Source organism: Tachypleus tridentatus, chromosome 13 (assembly GCF_004210375.1).
Source record: "Tachypleus tridentatus isolate NWPU-2018 chromosome 13, ASM421037v1, whole genome shotgun sequence".
NCBI classification, from domain to species: domain Eukaryota; kingdom Metazoa; phylum Arthropoda; class Merostomata; order Xiphosura; family Limulidae; genus Tachypleus; species Tachypleus tridentatus.
In genome coordinates, this window is record NC_134837.1 from 223555941 (window position 1) to 223574445 (window position 18505).

General features: G+C 33.9%; 1 protein-coding gene across 4 annotated transcripts in view; it reads left to right on the forward strand.

The window, feature by feature from the left end:
- Positions 1-18505, forward strand: part of LOC143237900 (ubiquitin carboxyl-terminal hydrolase CYLD-like) — a 150666-nt gene that overhangs the window by 63513 nt on the left and 68648 nt on the right. For all 4 annotated transcript variants that reach the window (XR_013020324.1, XM_076477615.1, XM_076477616.1 and 1 more), the window contains one exon: positions 3305-3504. Coding sequence is in view for 3 of the 4 variants with exons in the window: in XM_076477615.1 (XP_076333730.1) it covers positions 3305-3504 (200 nt within the window). In the remaining variant the exon portion in view is untranslated. The remainder of the gene's footprint in view (positions 1-3304; positions 3505-18505) is intronic.

Genomic DNA, 18505 nt, shown 5'->3' on the forward strand with positions numbered 1-18505 from the left:
CTTAGTAATCTGATATTCTCTTTTAACTTAGTAATGAAAGAATTAGTCATTCTGGAATAGAATCTCAGTCAAGGCAGTTTAGAGGGAAAAATAAAATAATTTACAATCCATAAACAAATACACACATTGTGTTTGTGCACATTGAATAAAGATTGTTTATTGTATTTTTTCCTCACAAACTTATTTATTCTCAAAACAGAATTACTTGATAATAAATATCATGATCAGATACACTGTTATTCTGAAGATCTATCTTGTCTATAAAAAAAATTGGTTTGTTGTGAAAATACCATAGGTAGCTTCATGACACTTCTTGTTACAGTCCTGGTGTTGTATGATGAAGGGATATTTTCTTGAACATTACTGTTAGTCAAATTCTACAAATATTGCCAGCAGCCATTGCAAGATGGATCTATAATTGTAAAACAGTGTGAGGCCTTCTCTGCTTCCACTGATCCAGTGATTTTTTTCACCATACTATTTTCTTTATATCCATAAACTCAAATTTATTTTCCAGAACTGTGAATTCTTACATTATTAGACCTGGCTGTGCTTACATTAGTTTTACTTCCAGCACTGTATTACTTAGAGACTCATTTACTCCTAGTTTTATTTTCAAACTAAAACAAATGCACTCTGAGTAAATGACAAGTCTTGATAATAGAACTAGAATTATCTACATAAAGGTATGCTTAAATAGAATAAATAAAATTATCAGTGCATTGTTTTACAATCAAAATTTTATGTGTAAAATTCAAAATCATCATAGAATGCTTCACATTGCTAAGAGGTAATACTGCTGTACTGTTGTGTAATATTCATTTTTGTGTATTAGTTGAATGACTAAAATATTTGACAGCTGATTAAGTTTTTGTACAGTATTTTTAAACATTTTGGGTAAGTTATTTCTGGTTGAAAATAGGCTATGAATTTTCAATTTAAAATAAATTCCTAGTAATATTACAGATATACATTTCAATTTAAGTTTCATTCACAGTATTTACAAATCTTTAATATATTGTTTAGAACCTGTTTCAACCCAAATTTAGAAATAAAAATATTAAAATCGGGAGTTAGTATTTTCTTTAAATTCATATACTATACATGTAATTAATATTGTTATCATACTTTTGAACAGATAAGTGTTTTATTAACACTAATCAAATCAAGATGTTCTTTGTCTCAAGATGGAAACTTGATGTGCTTCATTTGCAAGGCATAGTATTCAGAGTCCAAAATCTTTGTTTACTGGTTATATAACAGAAAATAAGAGTGTATTTCCCATGCCTTGAGTGTATGTTTAATTTCTTCCAGTTTTCTTTGGGCTTCATCATGAAGGTTTTCTTCACTTAATTATTTAAGTGGCAATTCTTTCATAAGTCTACTGATATAAATATATAGAGGATATTTCAGAATTAATGATAATGATTAAGATGTATATTCACTTCTCTCCTGCCCTTTAACTACACAGGTAAAAGCCCTGATGCTCATGTTGTGCTTCATCTGAAGTGATTTGCAAATACATATGCAAATACAGTTTACAAAACTTTCTAATGTGAAGCTCTTCTATTTTGCAATTATAAAAGCATACAAGGCACAAAATTCTAATGTTTCAAAGAAAGTGACTGCTGTGATGATGTACCATATCTCTCAAACAAGAGAAGGCATGATTCCAACAGATCTAAAAACAGACTACTGTAATTCCTCACTGGAGATAATGAAGAAAGTAAAACAACTTGTCTTCAGAAGCAACCCATGGATAAAGTGGTCCAATAAAGTGGAAACCTCCCTTAGAATTGTAAGAGAAATCGGTGTACAAAATGAAACATAAAAACCATGCTAACAATCTTCTTTGAAAGTACATAGCTAAATAGAAGGTCAACTGATGAATGTGACAGATAACATTATGTCATCATATATAAAAAGATATATGCTTTTTTTTCAATGTCTACAAAACATGTATTATTTATTAACATCTTTGCTGGTGATACAACTTTTCAGAAATAGTATGGAGTATGTTTCAGAACCTTTTTTTAAATGATAAGTTAAACATACATAGATTTGATAAAAATGCTAAGGGTGAAATTTTCCTACAATCAGGTTAACATGCTAACACCACTTTACAATGTTTATATAACTGGGTGCCAATATCATTATGCTTGATGATGACAAAGCCTCTGGCCACACATCTAAGTCAAGATGCCATTTGCTCTGAAAGATGGAAGTTCAAGTGACAATTTATGCTATATAACTCACACATCTCTCATAGTCTTCTATGCCCTTGGGTCTCTAAAATGGACCCTCAGTGGTCATTGTCAGAGCATTGTTGATGTCTTGCACTGCAGGTCATGGGATCATAATCAAGGTCATTACATGAATATCATACGTGGTGGAAAAAGAAATGCAAACTATTCCTAATCACTTGTCCTTCTATTATTACCATTGATTATAAAATCCTTTTGTGTAATTACTTTACTTTGAATGAATCATCACAAAATTAAAAATAATTTTTTATTCCTGTTCACTAAGGAGTTTAAAGTTGTGTTTTACAAAGATGAAAACTCTTATGGAAGTCAGAGAGAAAAATTCTGCATATTTACATGTATTTGTGTGTCTGCATGAATGTCCACTAAATTATTTGGTACACTCTAGAATGCTATATCTAATGTAAGTTCCTTTGTGATTTTAAATTAATGTATCTTTCTACATCGCACATATTATTGCTCACATTACTTTCTCTTCTGTAGTTATGAGTTTGAATATGTGAAAATTGTTGTCACATGTGAAATGTATCTTTATTCAGTTACCTTTATTCTAAGCTGTAAAGTTATCAGAATATTGCATATTAAATTTGAAGAACTTTTTTATGGTCTCATATATAACTAGTAATATGTTTTGCCAGTTTGAAAATGCTTTGAACTTTAAATAGTTAAAAATACTTAAACTCACCAAAATTAACATAAGAATATACCATTTCAATACAGCACAACTTTCCAGAGCTTTTTGGTTTCAGTTAATTTATTTTAGGCAAGATAATAAAATTTTAGAACTTGTTTCTTGTTAAAGTTCATAAATATAACTTCTTTCAATTTCTTGTAGTAAACTTTTTCAAGCTTTTTTTTATTTCATATTCTGTATAGTTTAATTTTATTGGTGGGCTTAGAATTCATTGAACTGTCACAGGTGCATGTAGAAAATCTTGTTCAGTTAAAATATGAATTATTACTCCACAAGATCAGAATGTTAAAAGTTTTTACAAATAATAAATTTATCAATGAAAACTTTGTACATGTTGGTTTTTTAGAGAGCCAAAAACCCTTGAGTAGGTCTGGATCTAGACCCATTCTTCTGGAATCTGCCTATATTAATGACACTTTAGTTCCTCAACTGAAATTAGGAATTCGTGTTGTGTGGATGAGTGATGATGGACCAGAATATGGTTATGTAAGATGGTTAGGAAAACTTCCTGATGCAGGAAGTGAATGGATGGCAGGGGTAGAATTTGTAAGTAGAGAATCCTTACAAGTACTTTATAATTTGCTTCTTTCTGAATAATGTAACTGATAATAACTTATCATAAAATTATAACAAAAATAATTTGTAGGTTTATTGATTTCAATTCTGTATCACAAACTGGCCACTGGCCAGAAGTGCTTCATAATATAAATCAATGCACATAAGAAAACTAAAACCTGTAAAGATTCTATTGTCTATGGTCAGTGAGACACCTTGCTACTAACAGTACTTTTTGACTTAATCCTAACCAGTTTTTCTAAAATTTGACCAGCATAGGAGATTTAGTTAATCATCAAACCATTTAGTAAGTTAATCCAAAACAGTGATTATTAAACATTAGAATCATGGTATTTAATGAAACTAAGAATAAAATGGAGTAGGGAATCAATCATAAAATATTATTTGTTTGCTCTTCCAGAAACCCATATTTCTTAACATTGCATATACAGCATGCTAACATGCTTGTAGACATTCAAGTATTGCACATGCACCAAGAAAACCTAATAGAAGTAAAAAAAAAAGTATACAAACTTTTAATCGCAAAAGTACACCCTCTGCTTGTCTGTAGTGATATAATGATATTTTATCACTGTTAGGTATACACAACTGTTTCAGTTTAATGCAAATATTATGATTTAGATAGTTTATATAGTGTCATATTTAGTTGTTTTCAGGAGCAATATTTTATGGTAAGTTGTTTGTGTAACTGTTTATGAATCATGTTGTGCAGTTCAATTGTTATGAATTATAGATTGTTTACAATGGTAAGGTTTTTGCTTCATGTTGCTAGAAATTTTCGATATGTTACTTCACTCATAAGATTAGTTGATCTCATTCATTGCTTCTCCCTTACATACAAACTTTTTAACTTATGCATCCCCCAAGCATTCTGCTCCCCTCTGTTGGAATTAAGTGAATCCAACATATCTGTCATATATATCATTATGTGACGTGTGTGACTTCCACTATGCATCGCTTTTGAATTATCACTTCTAATTTAACAGTGCTTGTCATTCTTTACTGTTTCATGTTCATACTTAGTACTCATGAAGTGGTCTTTCAGATTTTTTAGAGTTTGAAATTTGCCTTCATTTATCCCAACTTATTCTAGTCACATTCTGAATCTAATGTTACCGCTTAAGGGATTACCTTATGACTAGTGTTATCTCACAGGTATCAAATGTGGGCAGCCTAGCATGATATTTTTTAGGTCTTTATCTTTTGAAAGATTGAATGTTAAAAAAAATGTGGTCTCTTTGGTTTTTGCTCATAATTCTTCCTGTAAATGCCAACCATGTTTGGGTGGATGGAAATCTTGATAGTCTTTATCTACCACTTGATTTCAAGTGTTTGATTCTTCATTTCCATTGTATGGTATCCATTCCCAATATGGAGGTTCTGTGTTCTTTTTGCTCATTTATAATAGCTTTCATTCACATTCCTCCATGAGCAGTTTCTGCCATATTTCATCAGGAGTTTCATTGTCTACTGTCCAGACTTTTGTCAGACCTCACCTCATGCTTTGTGGTCCACAAATTGCATACAGTCCACTGGCTTTTGAGAGATAAGACATTTTACAAATTTATTGTTAATATTATTATCTGTAATTATTTGTACTTCGTAACATACACTTATTTAAATTAGTTAATACCATTTTACATTATGATTCTTAATTAGTGTTTATTGTTTTTCTTATATACCCTTCAATTAAGCTTAACATGGTATGTCCTTCATTAGTTTAACTCTGTTATTTACTTACTTTTGTATCGTAATAATCTGTTTTATGGCATTAATAATAATTTTCTTCACTTCATTCAGATGGAACCCTTCAATTGGGACACACACAGGCTTTTCACAGTATCGTGTATATCTGTTGTTCAGTTTAATTTTCCTTTTTGTTCGTTACTGTTTGATTAGCTTAACTAGTTTTTATTTTCCATTTCACTGTAGTTCTAGTTTAAATTTCCTTGTCAATTATATTCAGTACTTTGTTTCATTCAGCTTCATTACTGTGTTGTGTTATTTATTGGTTTACCTCTGGTTTTAGTGATAAGCTAATATCTACTTTAGTTCCAGTTTTACTTCACCACTACATCATACAGGATTCATTCACTACACTGTTTTTTCTCATTTTAATATGTCAACTAATTCATTTTGTTTTTTTTTATAGCTTGTCCTGTTACAGTTACTTTTATTTCATCTTCACTTAATAATCATTACCATTCATTTTATTTAGTTTATAATTTATTCTTCTTACCATTAATCAATTAATTTGTTTCCCATAGTTTTATGGATAGTTTCATATCTACCACAGTTTCTGATTTTCTTTAACTTAACATCATCAGGTATGCATTCCCTACATGTTTTTCTTCCTCTTTTGTAGTACGTTAATTATTTCATTTTTTGTGTGGTTTATACTTTTTTAGTGTTAATTTTGTTTAATCTCTACTTTATTCTCATTACCATTAGTTTTGTTTAGTTTATAATTTATCTTTCATGCCAGCAATTTAAATTAATGTGTTTGTCCCTGGGAGACCAAGTCTGCCATATCTGTTTACACTATTGCTCATCTTCCCCACCTAATGGCTGAACCTATTTTCTGAAGTCCTAAAAATGTCAATTTATCCTGACTTTATTATGGTATACCTTCCATACTTCTATCACAGTATCTATTAGACTTCCTTTACACGTTTTAATACACATTTTGCAGAATATTATCTTCTTGTCTCTTGTGCTATTCCTTTTGTCTGTTTTCAAGCTTTCAATTTTTACCATAGCTTAATTTCAGACAGAATTATTTCAGCATTTGTCAATTTTTCCCCTACAATTTTGCTCCTACCTTTGATGTTTCATGTTTCTCTTTATTTGCTGTTCTGTTTACACTTCAGGTTTTTTGTTGAGGAATACCTCCTCTTCCCTCCATATTGGGGTTTTTGCCATCTTTGGTTCACTCCCTTCATGCATGACTTCTTGGCTTTGGGGTTAGTATCAAGTGTGACATTGCTGTTTGTTTTTCTTTCCAATTATAAGGATTTTATGGTCTGTTTTTTTGTACATTGCTTCTTTAGGTGGCATCTATTTGCACTTCTTTTCTTTTCACATATTACATCTTCTCTTTTGGGCTCCCTCAAATACTATGCATCCCTGCATGTCACATTGCAGATACTCTTGCTCAAATTGCAGTTTATTTTTCTTGTCCCAACATTTTCTGTCCATTAGAATGGTCCCTCAAATCTCTTGTTTTCTGGTGATTTTGTCTTCCATAGGGTTCTCCCCACATAGCTCCCTTTACTACACCTCTTAACCTCCCATTACTTTTACTTGGTGCCTTTCATTTCCTCCTCATCCTCTAGCTAGAATTGCTGATGCTTTTGACCAGGATTGGTCCTAAAGGTTCCTGTAAGTTCATTTCCCTATTCTCTCACTTCCATGGGTGATTTTTCTCATCTCTGACATTTTCTGTTAGAGGCTTCTGATTGCTTCTTAATGCCCAGCTCAACAATGGTTTCTGTGGCTTCTTCATCCCCAACTTTTATTTCTTTTGCCTCCTGCCTTTCGTCAACCATGTCATCTTCTGGTACTCCATCCAGACACTCACTTTGTTTATCTTCATGCTTGGCTCTTATTCAGTCCTTAGCTGCGAGATTAGGTTTACACCTGCAGGTAGCTTTCTTTTAGTGTTTTCTATCCTGTGTTCTTTTGTGGGCATTTTTTGGTGTAAATGGAAAGTGTTGTACAGTTACTCTACATGTCAAGGATTTCCCATATATTGAACCCCTGTATCTCAGGTAGCAGAGTTTCTCTCCTGGTTTTTCAACTGTGTCTCTGTGGTTCCCTAATTTTAGATTATCAGGCAGCCTTTTTCTCCCAAAACCATGGAGTTTTTACTTCAACTATTGTTACTATTTTTATGTGTTTTTTCTGGATTAACTTTCCTTCCTCACTGCCTACCATTCCAACTTAGGATATTTTGTGATCTTTTATTTCCTCACTTTACCTTCATTTGCATCACTTTTCTCTTATTCCATGTTTCACCTCCCTTTAAAAATTAATTCCTTGTCATCTATGCTTGTATACATTGGAAACAAGATTTGTTTTCTATGATGTTTATTGTATGTTTTTTCCCACCCCCTCTCTTCTCCGTTATATGGATCTTTCCTTCCTACCCAAAACATTGATGGCTATAGGAGTTAACTCCTCCTTTTTTCTAATTCCATTCTTTTCATTTCCCATCTTTATCTGCATCCCCATCTAGAATAATTCACATAATGGTTTGTGCTCTTTGTTATTCTATTGCCCATGTGGCTTCTTTCTGTAATGCCTGTTCCTGCCTCTTTATTCCTAAGTAATTTTCCTTGAGTCAAGATCTTTCTCCTTCTGCCCTCACCAGTTTTGGTTGGCTTTTGATCCCTTTAGCTTAACTCTTCTGTATCATTTTCTTCTTGGACTTCCTTCTAGATGTCTTCTCATCAAACTTGACATCCTTAACCTTTTCCCATTATCTCGTTTTCATCAGCCATTGGGGGAACTTCTACATTTGGGCATGAAGACTACACCTAATATGTTTGTCTCCCTTTATCTTCACTATATTGCAGTTTTCTTCTCATTGGGTTTTTAGCTACCATCTGTGAACATTTTTCATACTTTGGTGCAATCTAACTGGACAACTTTCTGTTAGTTGTTTCTTTCCTTTTAGGAGTCTTTGGTTCTTTATTCACTATTTAGATCCTGCTTCACTGGTAGCAGTGCCTGACCAGTTAGGTTGAGATTGTTTTGTTCGTGTAGAGTGAACCAATCAACATTAGTCCTCATGCATGTTCAAAGTTGTCTATATTCCTCCCTCAGTTGTGCTTCCCCTTTGGTGTGGGTCACAACAGGGGTAAAGAGAATTTTCCTGGTTCTATTCTTTTCCTGTTCCTTGTGTACCTTTTTCTGAGATTGTTATTGCTTATTGGATGATTTTGGTCAGTTTCACTGTTAGAGAAGTAAGTTCATATAGACATCCTTTTGATATCAGATGTTGGGTTCCTGGATTGAGATATTCATCAAATAACATGTGTGTAATGCCCTGGGGTTAGAGTAGTTCTACAGGGTGTTCAGAAAGTCACTGTCACTTATATATTTATTAACAGGCATGTTTCAATATAGAATATAGGAGGTAAATATGAATGACAATTGTAAACAATGTTGAAAGTGACCCCTGTTGGCATCAATACAGGCTTGAATTCTTCTTATTTTGTTTGTAAACACTGCTATCAGTTGCTGGCTTGAAATAGACTGAATGAATGCTGTTATCGCTGCTTTCAAAACTGCACAGTGACTTTCCGAACACCCTGTATATTCCATCTAGTCTCTGGGGCTTGAGGTGAAGATGGTATGATTCTTATCCTATTCCCATGTGGATGGATTTTGGATATAGTTAACTTACCTAATAAGGTCCATCTCACCCTAAACACTCTACTCATAGGTCTCATCTTTTGCTTAATTACTTTTCTGCTTTGTAGGGTTACTTGTAGGGTTCAGATACATATCCTCCACCAATTCTCTCCATATGGATGTGCTTTTATCCTTTTTCCAACTTTTTATTCCACTGTACTCTTATGATTGGGTGAAGATTTTACCTGGTCAGAAGTGGTAGGGATCTGCTCTTCAGATATTCTGGTCTCACTCTCTCATCTATGATATATTTGCTGTATTCGTATGTCCATTTTGGACTGTACTAATGCATGGACTTCATGTAGAATAGTTGCCCATCCTTGCCATGCCTTGATTGAATAAATTGGTACGATCTTCATTTCAAAATAGGGTTTTGTGGCCACCTATATATTTAAAATATAATTAGGATGGGTACTTTCCACCCAATCCCCACACACACACTTCTAGTTCTTCTGTTTTCTGTTAAACCTCAAATGATAGTTCAGTTGAGGTGCATAATTGGTGTTACATATTATAACTCATCTCATAGGGTGATTCAAGAAAATGTTGTTATTCAGCCATGATCAGATCTTGTTGGCACTGACAAATATAATTCGAATTGTGATTTGAATTTGAATTTATTTAGAGTTTTGTCTCTGATTCAGATACCAGATGAGCTCCCAGTTGATTATGTTATGTGTTATAATTTATTTTGGATGACTCTCCAATTTATTATGTTACACATTACAATATGAAATGGTATGAAATTTTAATTTTAATATAAAAGTTAAATGAATGTAGATATATATAAAATTTATGATATTTCCCAACAAGATTGATATGCACAGTTTTCTTTTTTTAACACAAATATGTTTTAATATACAAACAACAAATATTGTAATAATAGTTATCACAAATAATGATTAATAAACAAAAGTTTTTCAAACTTACAGACAATACTAAGTTTTCTTTTGGTCTGGAACTGAATATTTTATCGACAGTTCATGATGAGTGGATTAATTCTATGTTGATACAAAGGAAACCAACTAGCTTCTTCACACGAGTTTTTTTTCGTGAGGAAAATATCTAATGTTCTCTTAGAAATACTCACATCCAAAGTTAATTCACTAAACTTAAATGGTTTGTAATGTTTGAAATCTATAAAAATTCCTTATCAAATATCTGTAGTTTTCCAATTAATTAGCATTTATACCTGTTATAGCTTTTGAGCTTTTTAATATACTAACAATATACAACTGTCTTTCCACGTAATACGATTTATAAACTTTGTGGTGAGGTTTTGGAAAGTTCAGTTGGCAATAATACTGACAATTGTTAACATTTTACATTCACACATGGTATTTTTTTATGCTTGAAAATCTACAAATTTTGAAAATATATAGGAATTTTGCAATACACATTTAGCAATGTATGCTGTATGCATTTCTAAATATACATTTAACTAAAACAAACATGAATATTAAAATAATATACATAATAGTAAATCTGTTAAATATGTGTAATGTGATTGTACTAAGTTCCTATTAGTGAAGAGGTCGTACATGATGATTTACAAGAGATACATGTAAAACATTTTCATATAAGGAACAGCACTGAATGAGAATAGCTAATGTTATGAGTGGAGGGAAGTACCTACAGGAAATATGTTTGTAATATATAGGAAATCATAATTTCTGGCTTTCTCATTTGTTTAAATGAGTTTTATTTCCAAGTAATATCTAGTATTGCATGGAATGTTCTATACTTTTGGCAAGGTACAAACACACATCAAACAATTTTTCTCTTGTTCTAGTATTAGTAAGCATGATCATGAGTTTAACAATAAAAAGTGTGTATTGGTGATTTTTAAAGTGAAATTATCAGACTGTATTGTAATAACAGAGTAGAGAAAAATATTTTGCCTTATCAGTTGTGTTTTAAAATAATTGAACCAACTTGTGTGACTTTAGATGAGAACATTTGTATATACATTTGATTTTTTCTTAATATATTATTTTTAGGATAAGCAGACTGTGATGCTGTTTGTTTATAATTGAAATTTATTGCCAATTCATTGACAGCTGCTGTAAAAAATCTGGTCTTGCAAAATTTGACAGTAGCAAGCAAATCAGGATCTAGAGTAGTAAACAGTGATAGAAGAAGACATAAACAACAGTATCAAAGAGGCTTGTATATACACATAGCTGTAGTGGTGGCAAAAATAATGTAAAGATTCTCATCCACAATATATAATCATGTTGATTGGCTTTGGTAAATGGATAGAGAAATGAGAGTAACTTGGGCTCAAAATAACATTTGAAGATAGTTTGGTAGACAACAAAAAAGACCTAGAGAGAGAAGAGCATCAACAGAAGATAGAAATAATGTGAAAAACTGGAAGAAGAACATGAGCATGAAACTTATGATCAAAAAGAGAAAGAAGAAAAGGACAAAAGAATGACAATGGGGTCAGGGACAGTCAACCAAGCTTCCCAAATTTGATTAATAGAAAAGTGACATAGTTACTTTCCTGGACAGGTATGAAAGATTTGTCCAAAGTCCGAATTAGGACAAAAATGACTGGGCATAACGTGAGAAGAAGCAATGGACTATGACAAGTTAGAAGTAGCAATATGAACTTACCAAGTAAAGCTTCTGCCAAATGTTCAGACATGTCAAACCTGACACATTAGAAATTTAATTTCAGTTTGTGGCATTTCTACAGTGATATATCACAAAATGGACTGATGTGGCCAAATGTGAAGATAGTTTGGAAAAACTGATGGACATACTGATATGTTAACAGTACATGAGCATGTGCTCCACTGACATGTCACTGCTCTTAAATTAGAGAGCATTTAAAGACATAGGTGAGATGACCAAACTGTTAGAACAGTATATGGAATCTTATGGAGGAAGTTTTGTTGGCAAGCAAAAAATAACCACTCAAAATCAAAACCAGGGTTGGCTGACCAGAAGCACAGTGCCACCAAAGATGACTAGAAATCAACAGACAAAAGAGATAAAAGATGCTTTGCTTGTCATAAAATGGGGCAAGTTGCAAGAGAATGCAAGTCTGTTACTAAAAAGCAACTACAGAAATCTCAACATAAAGCAATTGGAACTTCCTACAAAAAGAGTAAAGGCAAGGAATAAGAAGAAAGTGAATGTCACCATGGGTAATGCTAACGAAAGAAACAAAATGAAGACAACTTTTAAGATTTACCACAAGGAGAAAGTACTATCACCATAATAAAACAGTACATGATTGTATATTTAAAAATGGCTAGTATGGGTAGAGAAAGAACATTTCAACCTTCTTTGGTCATCATCAGGTTCATAAAGAAAGAAAGGGTTACTGATTGGTAGCTGACCATATGTTTGAAGACAGTTGTGTAATTGAGTGTAGGAATGTAGAGGGCATGCTTAGATATTGGATATATTTTTTAATGTAGGTATAAAGGTGTTCCTTTGTATTGGTTTATTTTGGGCTTGAGTTGTTGTATAAGTAAGGCTTCTTTAATTTTGCATTTGTTTATGTTTGTTTTTTTATTTAGTATTTGGGTGTTTTCTGTGGTTATATTGTGTTTATTTGCTTTGCAGTGTTTGAAAATGTGTGAAGGTGACTTTTTGTGTTCTTTGAATGTGGTTTCCATTTTTCTACTTGTTTTTCCAGTATAGAAGTTGTGGCAGTTATCACATTGTATTTTATAAATAATGTTGGTGTTGTGTTTGTCAGTGTAGTTTTTGCATAGTATAGACCTTAGTTTTGTCCCTGGTTTTTGAATAAATTTGGTATTAACTGGAATGTCATATTTTGTTACTAGTTTTTGCCAAATGTTGATTATTTTTCTGCTGATGTTGGGAATATATGGCATGCAGCAGTATATGGTTTTGTGATTTTTTTAATTCGTAGGATATATTTACTTTTGTTAGTTGATTTTGCTTTCTGTCTAGGTGTGTGCGTATAATGCTTTCTACGGTTTGTTGAGGAAACTTGATGCTAATGAAGTATTATTTTATTTTGTCTAATTTGTTGTTAATTTTATCTGGTGAGCATATTTTTATTGCTGTGTTTATTTGGTTTCTTAGTATGTCGAGTTTATGTTTTGTTTCATGTGCTGAGTTCCAAGGAATATGTAGTTTAGTATGGGTGATTTTTTGGTGGATTGATGGCCAGCTGAAGTTAGAAGAGCATGTGGCAAACATCAAGAGGTATCAACTATCAACAACATACCATTAAGTGAAGGCTATGTTGGGGACAAGAAAGTAAAAGTCCTATGAGATGCTAGATGAAGCAGTGAGAACCAGTCTAGTATCTGTTGACCAGATGATGGGCAACACAGGAGGCCTTGAAGCAGTATGTATGAAGGCAACTATCTATGACTTGGTGATTGGCAATATACTAGGCAGTAGAAGCTCAGAGAACCATACAGAAAGAAGACTAATGAGCTGAAAAGAAGAAGCACAACAAAGTATCCAAATCCTGCATGTGTGACATTTCAAATGTAGTCCTTCAGAAACTGAAGGAAGCAGATAAGAAAACTTTTCACTGTAGAAACTTTGAGACTATGCCTAGGAGAAAGTCAAACACAAAACCAAGGGAAGAGAGACCTATAGAATAGAGGACCAAAAGGGAGTGCTGTAGTGGATCTATCAAAATGGTTCTACTGGGGAAGTTAAACAGATCATAATACAACATAATACCTATTTATGTGATGAGGACGGCTTATGAGTCGATTATGGGAATGACAGAAAGGGACCCAGTTTGCCTCAGAACTAGTGCAAAAAGTGTTCAGACTCATGAGCAACACCCCATACAACTTCATATGGAATTTGTTTTGTGAGAGTTAAAGGAATCTCAAAGAGCACTCTGAAGAAGATGTGTCAGGATCTTTCCTGTGACTGATAGCAGCATTCTTATTTACCAGAAAGTCCCAAAAGCAAGTACAGGGTTTTTACCCTTTGAGTTGCTGTATAGAAGAACCGTACAAGGTTCAATGCAGATATTAAAAGAACTGTGGACAGGAGAAGAAGATTCAGAACATCTACTATGCCAATCTGTTGAAGTAGTATTTCCAGAGGGAAGAAGACCTAAAAGGTGTGTAGCAGTTGAGGTACAGATAGGAATTGCAAACGTGGCTTTCACAAATACAGAACTAGAAGACAGTGGCTTTGTCATAGAAAATGAAGATGTACTAGATGTATGTCCACTGAATGAAAATGAGAAGTATAAAGATCTTAACATCAGTGAAGAAATGACTTGCAAGCAGAAGAAGGAGCTATAAGATATATTGTGCTAGTATGCATATGTCTAAACAGGTTGACCAGGCATTACAGACATTGTACCATGTACATCTCATGTTTCAGATGATGACCAAGGATCTAGTTAAGGTAAAGTCCTACCAGATGCCCTATATGATGAGACACCTAATCAAGCAAGAAGTCAAGGCTATATTAAAAGCTGTAATCATTAAGCCTTTGAATTCAGTCTACTGTTCACAAGTTGTGATCATGAAGAGGTTTGACTTAATATACTTCTGCAGAGATTTCTAGTAACCTTGTTACTAACTCTGAACCTATGAGCAAACCATAGGTTATCAGAGCAAAAATAAATCAGGCCAATTTCTTTATCAATATTGACCAAAGTAAAGGTTATTGGCAGTCTTGATGGATACAAAATCTAAGGTAAGGGCAGTAGGTCTGACTACCAGAACATTAAAGTGCTGGATTTTGTTGGACACAAGGTAAGCAACTGACAGATTGCCATAGATGAAGAGAAGTTAATAAGCATAAAAAATGCACTAGCTTTGATGACTAAGCAGCAGGTCAGGACCTTCCTGAGATTAGTAGGACACTACAAGAAGTTTATCTCGAACTACATTGAAGTTGCTGCACTGTTGATGGTCCTGACCAAGATAGGCCAACTTAACAAGATATAGTGGGAACAATCATGATTTAGGCTGATGCATCTGACACTGGATTTGGAGCAGGATTTCAGCAACAACATGAAGACTGTAACCCATGTTGTACATAAGTAAAAAGCTGTTCAGTAGTGAGAGGAAGTACTCTAGGATTGAATAATAGTGTCTTGCCATCACATTTACCATCTGGAAATTCCATGATTTCCTCTACAGGAAGAAATTCATCATCGAGAGAGACCATCAGTCCCATGCATACATCCATTTGCATCTCCAAGGCTACTGGTTTTAGATTTAGGCCATTAAAAGAACGATATATGTTATTGCAGATTGTATGTATAGACTTTGTGAATGAACTGAGGACAGTCTTTGTATAAAGTAGAAAAAAAAATACTGTAAATAACTTTCTTAAAGAGTGGCTTATTGTTAAATATATGTGATTGTTTACATTTACTGTGAGCATTATGATTTAGGTAATCTATATAGTGTGGGTGTTATATTTAGTTGTTTTTAGAAGTGACATTTTATGATTAAATTGTTTGTGTAACTGTTTACAAGTCATACATCATGTACCTCAGTTGTTGTGAATTATCAGTTGTCTACAATAGTGCAGTTATTTCAGGGGCGTGGCCAGGGGGGTTAACCCCCCATGGACCCAAACTTTTTATACACATTCAGTTGCCACCTGTGAAGATTCATAAATATCCGTGATTGCATGGCAGATAATTTCACACACAACAAATGCTCAAATGCAAATTTCTGATTGAACACTCTTTTAATACAGCAAGTTTTGTAAGAACTAGAGAAATACAATCGAATCTCTATGAAAAAACTCAAACGCCTGTTCGTTCTTGCCAGAACATCTACAACACAGTTTGGTTCAACTTTAATATCACGGTAAATGTATAATGAGGCCAGGCCATTCAATCAATCTTCAGTGGTGGTATTTCTCAAATACGTTTTGAGTCTTCTGAGAGTTGAAAATGAACACTCCACAGGCAGCGTAGCAAATACTTTCAACAGTCTAGAAATAACTGGGAACATTTTTGCATTACACATTGCATATGCATCTATGACATTTTTTGGTCTGTTGTTTGCAAGTGATTTGTACCAAACCCTAAGCTCACCTACTGCAGCTAGTGAAGTGCTATCAATGTCAGCCTTATATATATTGACCAACTCTTTAAGTTAGTCATGTTGTTGTACTGTAGGTTCTGACCTTTATGTGGTAGATCCTGATGGTAGTAGACACATGAAGTTTGTAAGGAGAGTTTTGTGACTGGACAGATGGGCACATATTTGTGAAAGAAACTGATCAACAAATGGTACAAATACAACAATATGAAAGTACTGCTCAGGGCTAGTGGTTTGTGGGTTAGCACGGCACATCTGTCATTTGGCCTTACAGAAAATGTTGTGAAATTCATTCACAGTATTATATCTGAGTGAACGGATTAAATATTCCACTATTTCTGCGTGATGCATCGCAGCACCTAAATCAATGTTCTGTTGCTGCAGTAAGTTGCACAGAGGTAAACTAAAGGAAAACAATTTAGCAATGGTAAGTAGAGTGATGATGAATTCTGGCTGTGTTATAGAACACAATTGATTGGCTTGCATGGAAGAATCTCTGTCTTGCCAACCTGATATGGTCTCAAGGGCATCTGCAACTGCATAGATTAATTCTAGAAAGACAATGACTGAGTCATGCCTCTCAACCCACCAGGTGGGACAGAGACCTTTCAAACTTTTTTTTTATTCTCCACCGAAAGAGCCCTCAAAGGGCCAAAATGTGCTTTTGTTTGGGTGTATTGAGAAAGTTTTCAATGTTAGAAATTACTCCCATGCAATTTCACACAGGAACTTCTTTACAAGCATCTGAAATTGCCAAGTTTAAGGAATGGGCACTGTAGTGTACGTAGGGTGCAAGTGAGAATTTATCTATTATGTGTCTCTGGACACCATTGAATTTCCTAGAGTATGACAGGTAAGCCATGTTAATACCATATTTTGTCAGATTGGTTATGATAACATCAGCCAACTTTCTGCCTGTCACATCATAAACAGGTATAAATTGTAAAAAATCTTCTCTCATTGTGACAGAGTTGTCATTGGCATGCAAATATCTAACACACAGCGAAAACTGTTTAATGCCTGAAATATCTGTTGTTTCATCAGTTTATATTGAGAAACACTTTGCAGCATTAACCCTGTTGACCAAAGCATCAAGAACATGAGTATTACAGGCATTGATGATTTCATTTTGAATTTGAGGACTCAGATATGTAGCATTCCTTTTTGTACTCTTAAGGCTTGCTGAAAGCTTGACATCACCCTTTGCCCTGTAGCGCAAAATTGCCTGAAAATTCCCATCATTACTAATGGGCTCCTCATCAGTTTCACCAACAAACATTGGACCAGAATCATATTTTCCCCTGGAAGCTAAACCCTGTCTCCCACACAGCAATACAGTATCAATAATAGGCATTAAATATTGCCAGTTCTTGCTTGTAAGTTGCATCAAGCTGCAAGTGCACAGATAAACTTGTGTTTACGACCTGTAGAAAATTGTTAGCTTTTTCTTTGCTCTCTTGGTGGTACTGTTTCAATTCATGTACCTTGAAGTCTTCAACAGCTTTCTTCCAGTTTGTGTATGGAAATTTCACTAGTTGTCTCAATTTCGAGCTTCCAACACCAGCACCATCAGGAGCAAAAAGAAAGTAGTGCTTGCAGAAAACACCCTTTGCATGCTGACTGTAGAGTAGTCATCTCTACTGTCAAAGCCAATGATGCTGAAAATGCAGCTTTCTTGGATCACACTGGGGGAAAACATAATCACTCCCTGGCTTCCAGGCATTCTCAAGGAGGAATTTTTTGGTTTCAGCATTTATTTAAAAGAGACAGAAAGACATAGTTCTAATTAAGTTATTTTGCACATAGTAAAGTTTGTTATGAGAGTATAATAACCTCTAAGAGAAAGGTTTAGAGCTGTACTTCACAGAGCAGGCCTAACATCATGAGAAATGTAATTTCCAATGTCCTAGACTGGACGTAAGGTGGTAGTGGCAGCACTGACAGAAGGCCACAGTGATGACTCTGACAATTCAGTTGACAATTCTGATTCAACTTGATTGGCTGCAGCAGATTGATCAGGTTCAGCCTCATGAATGGGTTTAAAGAACCTGTGCAGTGTCTTTTGATTTTTCAGGCTTGACATAGTGAATAATTGTTTATCGCAACTTCTGTTTGTCAACGTCACGTTCACAGTACCATTTTCGCCATCTATAGTGAATAGTACTAGGTTAGTGCCTTGGTGCTGCCAGCCTGCCACTGTGCCACCCACTGTTTATTTGTGAAGTTAATTCTTGAAATCCAAGGAATCTGAACATACACTGTCCATGATATTTGAATACAGGTTATAGACACTATACATATATTTTGCACTCTCCTGAGTGACTATATTTTATATGTTGATGACAGGACTGTAGGCCTACTTTGCTGGGCCTGATAACTTTAAGTTATATATTATATATATAAGCCTGTATATTTATTTATGAATAAAAACCTCAGTGTACCATTCTGAAATTTGCCAAAAAGATGGTCTCAGAATGCATAATTCAGGCTTTTCTTTTATATTTTTATTAAAAAATAGC